Source organism: Labeo rohita, chromosome 20 (genome assembly GCF_022985175.1).
Source record: "Labeo rohita strain BAU-BD-2019 chromosome 20, IGBB_LRoh.1.0, whole genome shotgun sequence".
In the NCBI taxonomy this organism is placed as follows: domain Eukaryota; kingdom Metazoa; phylum Chordata; class Actinopteri; order Cypriniformes; family Cyprinidae; genus Labeo; species Labeo rohita.
Window position 1 is genome coordinate 30,665,437 of NC_066888.1, and position 12,787 is coordinate 30,678,223.

A 12,787-nucleotide genomic window follows, 5' to 3' on the forward strand; every position below is an offset into this window, starting at 1 on the left:
AGTTGTGTACTGTAGGTTTACTACTGATATACCTAAAGTATACTTAAAAGTAGACTTTTATATACTAGAAAGTGGGCCAATTTATTCCCAAGGAGTATTGAAATAGTACACTTACAAGTATACTACTAGTAAAGTAATATTTGTATACTTACTACATGAAGTATACTTCAAAATATACTTGAACTTTACTTAAGTATACTTAATAAAATAAACTTTTGGTAAGCGTATTCAGGTGGCGACGCAGCATTTGACCAATGAATTCACAAAAATAATTTCAGGTTTAAGATGTGTTTCAACATTGCATCACCTACTGATGAACACATTCATTTTTATTTTAACTAAACTAATTTAACTAAATTAATTGAATTTATCACTCAGTAGGTTATTTAACCATGCATTATTATGTATTATCGAAAGACTTTTGTCTTTCAAACTCATTAAAAATTCTTGCTATTTCTTTTTTGCAGACATTCTCAAACTTTTGGTCATCTGAACCTCTTTCACCTAATATATTTACTTTAAAGGGGTGTTCAATCAGCAATTCTTTAGAAGACAAAATCTCCCTTTGCACTGAACTTTGAACATTATAACTTTGCAGATGCTGTTTATGCTCAAACAGCAACATTACACACTAACTAAAGTTAAACAAGTGAAATCATAATCGATGACCCCTTTAAACACCCCTGAGATTTTTCAATAAATGTTTTAATTATTAAGTATTATATTTGCATGTTCACGATTCTCTGATATTGGTTAATGGTCACATGGTGTGCATGTAAACATAAAATATTTCTTAATTTTTAGTAAATGAATTTTAAGATGATTTATTTTAATTTGACATTTTATTATTTAATTACTTGTTAGCCTTTCATTAAACTCACAAACCCCCTGCAGTTCCTTTACAGTCTGGGAAACCTTGATGTAATATAAAAGGTTATCCTGTTTAAAACAATGTGACAAAACGAGTTAGGTCAAAAGTAATCCAAAAGTAATCCGATTAATGTGTAAATGTAAATGTGTAACATAATGGATATTATATAATAAAAAACTTTATATATGGATGAAGTGTTCATCGTATTGCCTTCTTGAGAAACTCTGCAAAAAAGCTGTACAGTTATGAAGTAAGAAGGCTGGAGTTTAAGACAAGCATGACCACAATGAGAAAAGCAACAGTGTCTGAACGCTTAAGTGATTTTCTCTGACAGTAGTTACTGAACATGTCATGCTTGCATGATCACAGAATCGAAACAGCTCACAGGCAGCTTGGCACCTCAACGGGAAAAAGTTCCCACCTGGGAAAAAGTCTACTAGCACATCACAACAATGGAATCTGTGCCAGCAAGAGCACTTGAAGAAAAGTCTATGATGCTGGTGAATGTTTACACTGATCTAGCTCTGCGGGAGTCTCCCTGTTGAGAGGACCTTTGCGAAATAAGCGCCAGACACTGCAGCATATTTCTGTCATTATTCCTTGATCTAATTTCCTCACTATGCGCTTTTGTGCATTCGACAGCAGGTAGATGCTATAACATATCCAAACAGATGCATTAATGAATACTGCATTCATTTCAAACTCTTTTTAAACTCACCATCTAGCTGGGAAGAAGTCCAGGTAGGTCCATGCCTAACATGTTTTTGAAGTTACTCTGCTCAAAGCATCACTGAATGAACCATCGCATTCCAACCATGTCACGAGCGCAGTGAAAGGTGAATGTTGTGTGAAACAGCATTGCCCCACTTGCTGGTGATATCATGCCTCTAACATAGAGCTGCTCTGCCCTTGTTTGGGCAAAGGAGGCGGAGCCATCCGAGAGCTTTTCATGCGGTTTTTCTCAGCTTTCCTCTCTTATTCTTTTCCCCAGGACATTGTTTTAGGAAACAGTCAATTAGAGCTGTGGTCAATACGCTAAACCCTCTGTATTATTTCAAAGGCACAATTTCCATCTCGTATAAACTATAAAATGACCCAATTACTTCCTTTCTCACATGCAACCAAGTGTTCCCATGGGAACAGACAACAATGCAAGGAAAAAGTTTTGTTTTGTAAGAGAACAATGTCACACTTTTGGGTCAGATGAAGCCCTGTCACAAGAATGCAAATCCGACACAATAAATCAATCTACTGTATAAGTGAAAAGGTCATTACTCAGCAAACAATATTTGGAAAAAGGTTGAATCATTTAATTATCGCAGGAAGTTTAGTGATACAGTTGGTCGTTTTCTGGCAGAGGTTTAAGATGACAGCTGGGAAATTCTACCGAAAGCATCAGATCCACTGTAACATGTGCAGCGTGAGACTTATAAATCATAAATCATGCGAATGGTGATAGAGTGACATCATCTCTTGGTGTCTAGTATAAATGTGCTTGCGATTTAAATTACAGCCTGAATATCAAGAGCACATGAAACTTCCAGATGTAGTTTTAATTGGGGATGTTTGCTAACGTACCTACAGTGAGAACGGAACTTTGATGTGCAACTCCAGACACAAATGATGTGCTATTACTTCAAGCGATCAGACATAAAATTTTCCTGGAGGATCATAAAACGGGTGAAAAAAATCCCCTAGATGTTTAAATTGGAGCACAACTATTAAAAACACCTTAGCAACCACCAAGCAACAATCCAGAAAACTGCGGCAAACATTAAACACACCCCTTCCTCTGCCTTGTTTTAAGTTTTACTTATGTGCATTCACATTTTACTTCTATAATGTGACATTTCCATGTTAAACTATGTATGAAGTTTATTTGCAAAACCAGAAAAGTTCGGGTTTTTTTTTTTTTTTTAATTTTCAAAAATCATGTTTTTTCATTGTGCATTCCAATTAATCTCAATCAAACTGCAGTTGGGTTATTTTGATACAAAAGTAAAAAATAACAAAAAAAAAACAAAAAAAAAAACAGCTAACTAACAATAAACCACAATAAAAACATGAGAATATATATATATATATATATATATATATATATTTTTTACAAATATATATTAAATATATTATATTACATATTTTTGATCTTTAAAAAAAGTCCCTCAAGGCTCATCAAGGCTGCATTTATTTGATTAAAAATAAAGAAAAAAATAATAATAATATTGTGAAATATTACTGCATTTTAAAATGTTTTCTATTGTAACATTTTAAAATGTCATTTATTCCTGTGATCAAAGCTGAATTTGAAATCTGCATCGTTACTCCAGTCTTCAGTGTCACATCCTTCAGAAATCATTTTAATATGCTGATTTATTTTCAATGCTGAACAGTTGTGTTGCTTTAAACCTGTGATACTTTTTTCAGGATTCTTTGATGAATAAGAGGTTAAAAAGAACAGTATTTATTCAAAACAGACATTTTTTGTAACAATATACCCTACTGTTCAAACTTTTGGGGTCAGTGCATTTTTTTTTCTTTCTTTTTTTTAAAAGGAATTAATACTTTTAATCAGCAAGGATGTGTTAAACTGATAAAAAAAGTGACAATACAGAGATTCATATTTTTAATAAATGCAGTTCTTTTTAAGTTTTTATTCATAAAAGAATAAAAGTATCACAGGTTCCAAAAAGATTCAGTCAATAAAGGAATATGCTTGTGTTTTTGACTCCATGTTGACTTCATGAAACACAACACACTTGTTGACGGTAAAATCATTAGCGTCCATCTTTCACTGACCTATATGTCAATCAAAGAACAAAACTAGTTGTCCTCATCACATTACAGTCTTTCTTCAGTGTGGGACTTCAAGAGGAAAAACAGCAAGTGTAAATGTCATGTGAAAGCGAGAGGGGTAATTTGAGGAGGAATGGCATTGCGGATGCTTCTAGAAGCTCAACACACAGCAGTTTTATATTCCTGGCGGGATTCCCCGCCATCGCCCGGCGTTCGGTCCCAGGTGGCGCGGCGCAGGCGTGACCTCACCTGCTATGAATCTCTGAAATGAGAGAATTAGGGAGGAATGTGCAAACACACGGGCTGGAGATGAGAGTGATAAGTGAAGGAAGGAAGGAGCGCGACTGAACGCTGCCACTGCAACAGACTAGAAATTGTGTTTTTATAGATTTGCCATGACGTTTTTTGATGGTGCATTACACAAATGAGCTCTATTTTAAAAATGCAGTACAATTAAAATGAAAATCAAAAGATTCAATCTACATTTAGACCATATTTACAGTTGCATGGGTACAGCACCATAGAGTACAACACAAATTAAAAAATATTTTCAGCATATTTCAGGTTAATTCAATTCAAAGCATTTTTATGAAGACGTTTTGAGCTAAATATTGTTCGCTACTCAAGTTCAGGGTGGTAAACGGGAAGTCAGGGGACCGCGACTGTGGTTGACCACTATGGGGGTCTTATCAGAATATGAAAGAGCTCATTGTCTCTGTCAGGAACTGTTTGGATTTCCAAGTTATGAGTCACCTGATTTTCCAAAGATAAATATATTGTTTAATAAATCATTTGTATTTAGCATATGAGAGCTTGTCATAATATTAAATGGGGAAAAAATACACTACAATTCAAAAGCTTGGGGTCAGTACGAGTTTTATTTTTTTATTAATACTTTTATTCAGGAAGGATGCATTAAATTGTTTAAAATTGACAAAGATATTTTAATTTAACAAAAGATGTCAGAAATGTTTCTTGAGCAGGAAATGAGCATATTAGAATGATTTCTAAAGGATCATGTGACACTCAAGACTGGAGTAATGATGCTGAAAATTCAGCATTGCATCATGGAAATAAATTACACCGGACAATATATGAAGAGTTCAAATGCAAAACCAGCTAAAAGCCATCTCGGTCATATACGTCCATCAAATACTTTTACTTCAAACTCGCTAAAAGCCCAATCAGAAGTACCAGTACTTACATAGAAACCTGTACAAAGTAACCAGAAAGAATATGCTGATTTTAAAGAAATACGTCAGATGGATTTAGAGGCTTTTGCATCTGAACTCTTCATATTCAAATGCAAAATGGTTATTTTAAATTGTAAAAATATTTCACAGTATGACTGTTTTTTCTGTACTTTTGATCAAATAAATCCTGTCTTGGTGAGCAAAAGAGACTTTTTTTCAAAAACATTAAAAAATCTTACCAACCTCAAATGTTTAAACAGTAGTGTATGTGCAATTAAATACGCAGATTTCGATAATAAAAAGTCTACAGTGCAATAATTACACCCTTAATCAATACCTCTGTGTTTTTAAACACTTCTGTAAAGTATCATATTTCAAAGTAAAACTAGATATTTAAAAGAGAAGTCCACTTCCAAAACAAAGATTCACATATAGTGTACTATAATGTACCCCCTTGTCATCCAAGATGTTCATGTCTTTCTTTCTTCAGTCGTAAAGAAATTATGTTTTTTAAGGAAAACATTTCTGCATTTTTCTCCATATAATGGACTGATATGGTGCCCCGATTTTGAACTTCCAAAATGCAGTTTAAATGCGGCTTCAAACAATCCCAGCCGAGGAAGAAGGGTCTTATCTAGCGAAACGATTGGTTATTTTCATAAAAATAATACAATTGAAATACTTTTTAATGTCAAACGCTCGTCTTGTCTTACTCTGCCTGGACTGTTTTTGTTCCGGTTCATGACAGTTAGGGTATGTCGAAAAACTCCCATCTCATGTTCTCCCTCAACTTCAAAATCATCCTATTTTGCTGTTTTACCTTTTTTTTGTGTGTTTGATCTTTGCATGTTCACTTTGCAAAGACTGGGTCGGTACTTCTGCAGTGATGTAGCATGATTTAGAAATGATTTTTGAAGTTGAGGGAGAAAATACGATTAGAGATTTTCAACATACTCTGTCTTGAGCCAGAATACACAGAGTTCAGTGAGAGAAAGGCAAGACGAGCATTTGAGATTAAAAAGTATTTCAATTGTATTTTTTAAATGAAAACAACCGATCGTTTTGCTAGATAAGACCTTTGGAAGTTCATTTGGAAGTTCAAAATCGGGGCACCATATCAGTCCATTATATGGAGAAAAAAATCTTTTCCTCAAAAAGCATAATTTCTTTACGAATGAAGAAAGAAAGACATGAACATCTTGGATGACAAGTACATTATATGTGAATCTTTGTTTTGGAAGTGGACTTAAATTCCATAAAGTATAAATAATGTACTTTTAAATAATGTCTACATTTTTTAATCTGTATTTATAAGTAATGGCATTTTTTCAGGTGAAATGTATATTTATTTTTTCCTCAACAACATTTATTCAAGTAGCTGCTCTGATCCCTGAGCTTCCAGAAAGACTACTGAGCCCCAGAGCTCCCCATGTTGTCATTTATGTTCATTTGAATCTATTCATGTCCATATATAGCTCAGATGATGCTGGTCTAATGACAGGGCCTCAATCTGCCTGTTTCACGTTCTCAGAAGAGCAACACAATAACGACAGGCCTCTCTGATGCTGTCACCCCTTCATCTGCCACTATAAGGCCCTTTGTGTGATTGAGAACAGCCTGTGGTACCAATACAGTCATGTGCAATTCACAGCTTTGACATCACATAGTTGTAGTCTGAAACTGGTGACAAGTTACTACACAATAGATACTACACAAAAAAAAGGGCTTAGAAACAATTTTCTACACCAATTTTCATTTAGATATTGCTTGTAAATTTTGCAACAGTTACAAAGAAAGTGCAAGCAGTGCATTTAATTAAACTTTTAAACATTTAATTAAAATGTTGAAGTTGAAAATCAGAAAAAAAACATTAACTGCGTTAATCTTTGTTTTATTTATGACTTTCGAAAAATCATTTTACAGTGTAGAAAACTACCTTTTGTCATTTGCTGAATCAATTATCATCTGTTATCATCATGTATCATCTGAATTAATTATTACCTGTTTAAAAACATGATAAAAATGGTTAAAATAAAAATATAAATGATTATATTATAGTTTTAATCTTTCTGTCACTGCCTAATTTCAGAGCAGGGTTATTTTGAATTAAAAACTAAATCCATTAAACATTTTTTGTTACTTTAAAATAAACATTAACTGATATAAAATAACATTTCACATTTCTCATGTACCGAAAAACTAAAAATAAAACTGAAATAAAAATAATACAAACTATATAGACCTTTAAAAAACTAAAATTACACTACAAAATGACTAAAAAACTCAAAATATGAATAAAAACTACAGTAGTATCTCAATAAAACTAAAATAACAGTTTTAGAGAAAAAGTTTGTAATGTCACTTTATTCTAGTCACTGTAAGACAATTATCCTTTCATTTTTTTTCCACTTTATGAGCACATTTTATTTAAAAAAAATCTCTGATTCATCCCTATGGGATGTTGTGTAAAGCTCTTTCTCTCACCTTTCTCTCTCCTGCTCCAGCAGGTTGGTGAAATCATCACTTTTGTTCATAAAGTCGACGTGTTTGCGCTTTTCATTGTCCAGTTCGGTGACGGTGCGTCGGTGGCATTTCTCAGCTAGGAGCAGCTGCTCTAACATACGTCTGTACGTCTCACGGTGCTTCTCCTCCAAACGGTCCAGCTTTAGAGACAGAAGGATTATCACCATCGTAAACCGCTTGCCTTGGCACAACAATATCTTAAAACCTACATCGCAAATTCAGGTTTGAACGGTTTGGAGATTAATATGGTACCTCTATCATAGGGATCTCATAGACATCGTCTCTAATCAAGTCGCTGCTGGTCATCAGACTGTCTCTCTGGAGAGCTTGAAGAGGTTTGACAGGAAGCGCAGATCCGTAATGAGCCTCCAGAACCTCGGGTCGCGTTCTCTCAGACTGCAGCATGTGGATGATATCCTCACGGGCCTAAAGGACACGATCACTGCTTTACTGTGGTACCATAATACCACACGAGTGTACCATGAGTGTTTATCATACTCAAATGCCACGGTATTTCCATGATACTTTGGTAATAACATAGCACATGTTAAAAAAAAATATATATATCTATGTTATACCATAGTATGTTGTTTTAAGAATATACTACAGTGAACATTTTTTGGTGTAAAAACAATTTTCACTTAGAAATTGCTAGTAAATTTCACAAACAATTACAAAGAAACTGCAAGCAACACATTGAATTAAACATGAAATTTTACAGTATTTTCCTATAAAACATACTCCAACAATCTGTGCTTTACTGACAACTTATTTTTTACAGTGTTGAAAACTACCTTTTAAACTTTTAAAAACTTTCCTAAGCATTCATCATTTGCTGAATCAATTGTCAATCTGTTTAAAAACGTGATAAAAATTAACTGGTTTAAATAAAAACGTACAAAAATTAAAATGGAATACTTTAAAGGAATTTTCCAAGCTTTTGTATCATATGTCATGGTGCAAACTGTCACAATCTCACTGTGCACCAGCAGGGGGAGCTATATGCTTCCATAAAACTTGAACACTAATAACCATATGACTTTGGCTGTGTATCATACTTCTTTTACAGTTTCTTCATTATATTGTACATATACTGTGTGCAGTATGCACATTTTCTGTATGCACAATATTTTGAAATATTATTACAATTTCAAATGACTGGTTTCTATTTAAATATATTGTAAAATGTAATTTATTCTTGTGGTGCAAAGCTGATTTTTCAGCATCATTACTCCAGTCACATGATCCTTCAGAAATCATTCTAATATGCTGATTTTCTGCTCAAGTAACATTTCTTGTTATTATCTATTGAAAACAGTCATGCTGCGTCATAGTTTACAAGAACAGCACTTATTTTTAAAATAAATATTTTGTAGCATCATAAATGTCATGAATGTTGCATTTGATCAATCTAATGCATCCTTGCTGAAAAGAAGTACATAAAAAAATTGAAATGACCCCAAACTTATGAACGGTAGTGTATTTCAATTGCCAAAATGTGTAGCATACAATCAAATACCCTGACAAAACAATACGACAGTTTGCACCAAAACACTACAGTTTACTCTCTGTTTGTATTGTAAAATCTTTATTTATTAATATGGAATCAGTGTATAAAGTGTATAAAGCTTCATAATCATTAATTCCTTTTTGAATGACAGTGATGCTTTTCGAAGATTACTGGAGTACGTTTTCCAAGAAAATACTATTGAAGTCTTTCTACTTCAAAATTTGACGTTTAATTCAATGTGTCACTTGCCTTTCATTTGTAATTATTCAAAAGTTATAAACAATTTCTCAGCGAAAGTGACATCCTACATCAATGTTTTCAGTCTAACTTACCATGGAAAACAATGATGCAGTCAAACCTCACCTGAACTTCTCCCTCCATGACTCCCAGCAGATGGATGAGCTCTTCTTTAGAGAGCTCCATCAGTCCGGCTCTCCTCTGCTGCATCTCACAAGGCTTCTGAGGTTTTTTCAATGTCCCAGAAACAGACTTCTCCCCACTGCTCTCTTTTTCCTCACGAGCTTTGGTTTTCTTCTTCATCAGCTCCTGTTTGCTTCCTTCTTTTTCAATGTTGTGGATTTTAGCGAGCGGCTTCAGTGGTCTGTTCTCTGGTCCCTCCATATCGCTGGTCCTGGACCTCATCTTCACCTGCAGATGCAAACAAAGATGAACATCATCCACAGATATACCAGAGATAAACTCCTAAAAATATAACACAGTCAGAACAATGAAACATCTAATAACTTCCAGCACACTGCAAAAATGATACTCTTTCTCTGTATTTTTGTTTTATTTTCCAGTACAAATGCATCAAAATTAAAAATATTTTCCAATATAGTAAGAAAAATAGGTTTACCTTTGAATTAAGTTGATTTTTCTGACCCAACTGGCACATCCAAGATGTAGAGGAGTTTGTTTTTTTCATCAGAGAAATGTAGAAATGTAGCATTGCATCACTTGCTCACCAACGGATCCTCTGCAGTGAATGGGTGCCGTCAGAATAAGAGTCCAAACAGCTGATAAAAACATCACAATAATCCACAAGTAATCCACACCACTCCAGTCCATCAATTAACATATTGCCAAAAGAAAACAAAAGCTCTGTGTTTATTAGAAACAAATCTATCATGAAGATATTTTAACTTCAAACCACTGATTTTGGACAAAATATGAATCCGTAATCCAAAAAAACTCAGTGGAAATTGTTTAGAGCTGTTTGGGCTTGTAAATGGTGCTTGATCTGTGCAGATTTTTCTCCTGATTCAGATGAGGTGACTTTTTCACAGGAGGAAGTGTTATTATGGATTATGGACTCTTTTCACCGGAAGCAGTGATTCGAAAAATGTATCAATTATTGATTTGTTTCTTACAAACACGCAGCTTTTTCCTTTACAAGGAACATTTACAAGGAACACTTTTTCCTTTACATGTTACTTGATGGATTGGAGTGGTGTGGATTACTTGTGGATTATTGTGATGTTTTTATCAGCTGTTTGGACTCTCATTCTGATGGCACCCATTCACATCCATTGGTGAGCAAGTGATAGAATGCTACATTTCTCCAAATCTGATGGAGAAACAAACCCTATCTATATCTTGGATGGCCTAAAGATGAGCAAATGTTTAGCAGATGCTACTCAACTTCATGTATCTTAAGAATTGTTAGATAAAAAAATACAGAGGAAGAATATATTTCTTTGCTGTGCATCTGATGCTAATGCACTATAGCATTTTTCTCCATATAATGGACTGATATGGTGCCCAGAGTTTGAACTTCCAAAATGCAGTTTAAATGCAGATTTAAACGATCTCAAATGCAATTGTAAACAATCCCAGCCGAGAAAGAAGGGTCTTATCTAGTGTAATGATCAGTTATTTTAATTAAAAAAATATAATTTATATACTTTTTAAAGCCAAATGCTCGTCTTGTCTTACTCTGCCTGTTATTTTCTGGTTCATGACAGTTAGGGTATGTCGAAAAACTCCCATCTCATGTTCTCCCTCAACTTCAAAATCATCCTATATCGCTGTTGTACCTTTTTTGTTAAGGGTGTTTGATCTTCTTTGCATGTTCACTTTGCAAAGACTGTGTCAGTACTTCTGCAGCGATGTAGCATGATTTTGAAATGATTTTTGATTTTCCTTGGCTGGGATCGTTTACAACCGCATTTGAGATCGTTTGAAGCCGCATTTAAACTGCGATTTGGAAGTTCAAACTCGGGGCACCATAGCAGTCCATTATATGGAGAAAAATCCTGAAATGTTTTCCTCAAAAAACAATTTGTTTACGACTGAAGAAAGAAAGACATGAACATCTTGGATGACAAGGGGGTGAGTACATTATATGTGAATCTTTGTTTTGGAAGTGGACTTCTCCTTTAACAACTTTTAACAGTGTACGTTTCTAACGGACCATTTTCTACAAGTCTCTCATATCAAATGTCTGCAGTCTCATGCTCTGAGCCAACTCTTGATATTTTAATATGTAGTTTGCCCTTGTAGCTAATCTGCAACAGCCTCGTGTCTCATGTTCCCATGTGCGGATTTAAGAGGGGGATTTCCCTGAGAGAGAGAGAGCGAGAGAGAGAGGGATGTAATGAGCGCTGAGCTCAACTATGACATCAGGTTTTTTGATAAAGTGCGTACGCGCTGCCTCCCGTATGATCTCACACCCAACCTATCTGGCCTGGCTCATGCTCAGATCCAGCACTGCCCTCAGAGTATCTCAGAGAGATCTCCGCTCCAATCCCACACATTGCTCACCATCCATATTCCCATCAGAACTGTGTCTCGATGACAAGACTGAAACTGCAGAAGATCAGAGCACTTAATGAAACTTATTATTAAAACAAGATGTTCAGTTCACTATGTTGAATTAGATCATAAAGGCCCCACATTTGAGGATTTGAGCAATATTATGAGAACTAATCTAATCGGAATGAAGCTTTTTCAAACTACAGTAATTCATTTAGCCCTTTTTATTCAAAGATACTTATTCAAACTATAGCTAGAGAATTACACAGATACGGTAGAAAATAGTTAATTTTAAAAAGATTATATATTATATTGATAAGATGTCATTTTCAAAATGTTCTCCGCATAGTACAAGGGCTTGTCACCCAGCGATAAGCACTGTTATTCAACAAAACTGACGTTAGATTGTGGGATAGTCTTACAGATCCAAAACTGGGGTGGCGCTTTTTGACAGAAAATGATGGGGTTTTTTTATTTCATGGAGCCACGGAATTAAACTATTAATAAAAGGTAAATTTGATTTTAGATTTCAAAATTCTGACTTTATTCTTGCAATTGTATCTCACAATTCTAATAAGGAAAAACAACTCGGCATTCTCTATTTTCCCCTCGGCTCAGAATAGGAGTTTATATCCCACACTTCTGGCTTTTTTTCCCCTCAGAATTTTCAAACTCACTATTTTTGAGTTAAATCAAGTTATAAAGTCTGAATTAGGAGATATAAACTTGCAAAAATGTTAATAGTAATTTTAACAGCATACAATAAAATTTTAACAGCATATGTAAATATTATGTCGACCTATTGTTTAAATCAAATTTATGCTTTAAAAGTAAAGTAATCATAGCAGTTTTCATCTATAGTATGTACATTTAAATGTATGTATTTAGATTCAAATTGCACCTTTGATGACAGTATTCTATAAAAATGATTTGCATTCCAATTTTGACATCAAAAGGCACAAAAATTGTTTTTTTTCCCCTCTTATTCCATGGATTTTACCCATGTTTTTCTGCAACCACTATGTGCGTGCACAGAACCTGATTTTACCAAGTACGACATGTTCCTGGATCAACATCTCTGTTGACCCTGGAACAACATTGTGATTAACCAATCAGATTTTTAAAAAAACAGTTTATAGTTTT

General features: G+C 34.3%; 1 protein-coding gene across 8 annotated transcripts in view; it reads right to left on the reverse strand.

The window, feature by feature from the left end:
• The window catches only part of LOC127183214 (filamin-A-interacting protein 1), a 38,946-nt gene that overhangs the window by 10,466 nt on the left and 15,693 nt on the right, over positions 1 to 12,787 (reverse strand). For all 8 annotated transcript variants that reach the window (XR_007830004.1, XR_007830006.1, XR_007830005.1 and 5 more), the window contains exons 2-4: positions 9,254 to 9,538; positions 7,633 to 7,806; positions 7,342 to 7,520 (exon numbers count right to left, since the gene is read on the reverse strand). Coding sequence is in view for 5 of the 8 variants with exons in the window: in XM_051139125.1 (XP_050995082.1) it covers positions 7,342 to 7,520; positions 7,633 to 7,806; positions 9,254 to 9,532 (632 nt within the window). In the remaining 3 variants the exon portion in view is untranslated. The remainder of the gene's footprint in view (positions 1 to 7,341; positions 7,521 to 7,632; positions 7,807 to 9,253; positions 9,539 to 12,787) is intronic.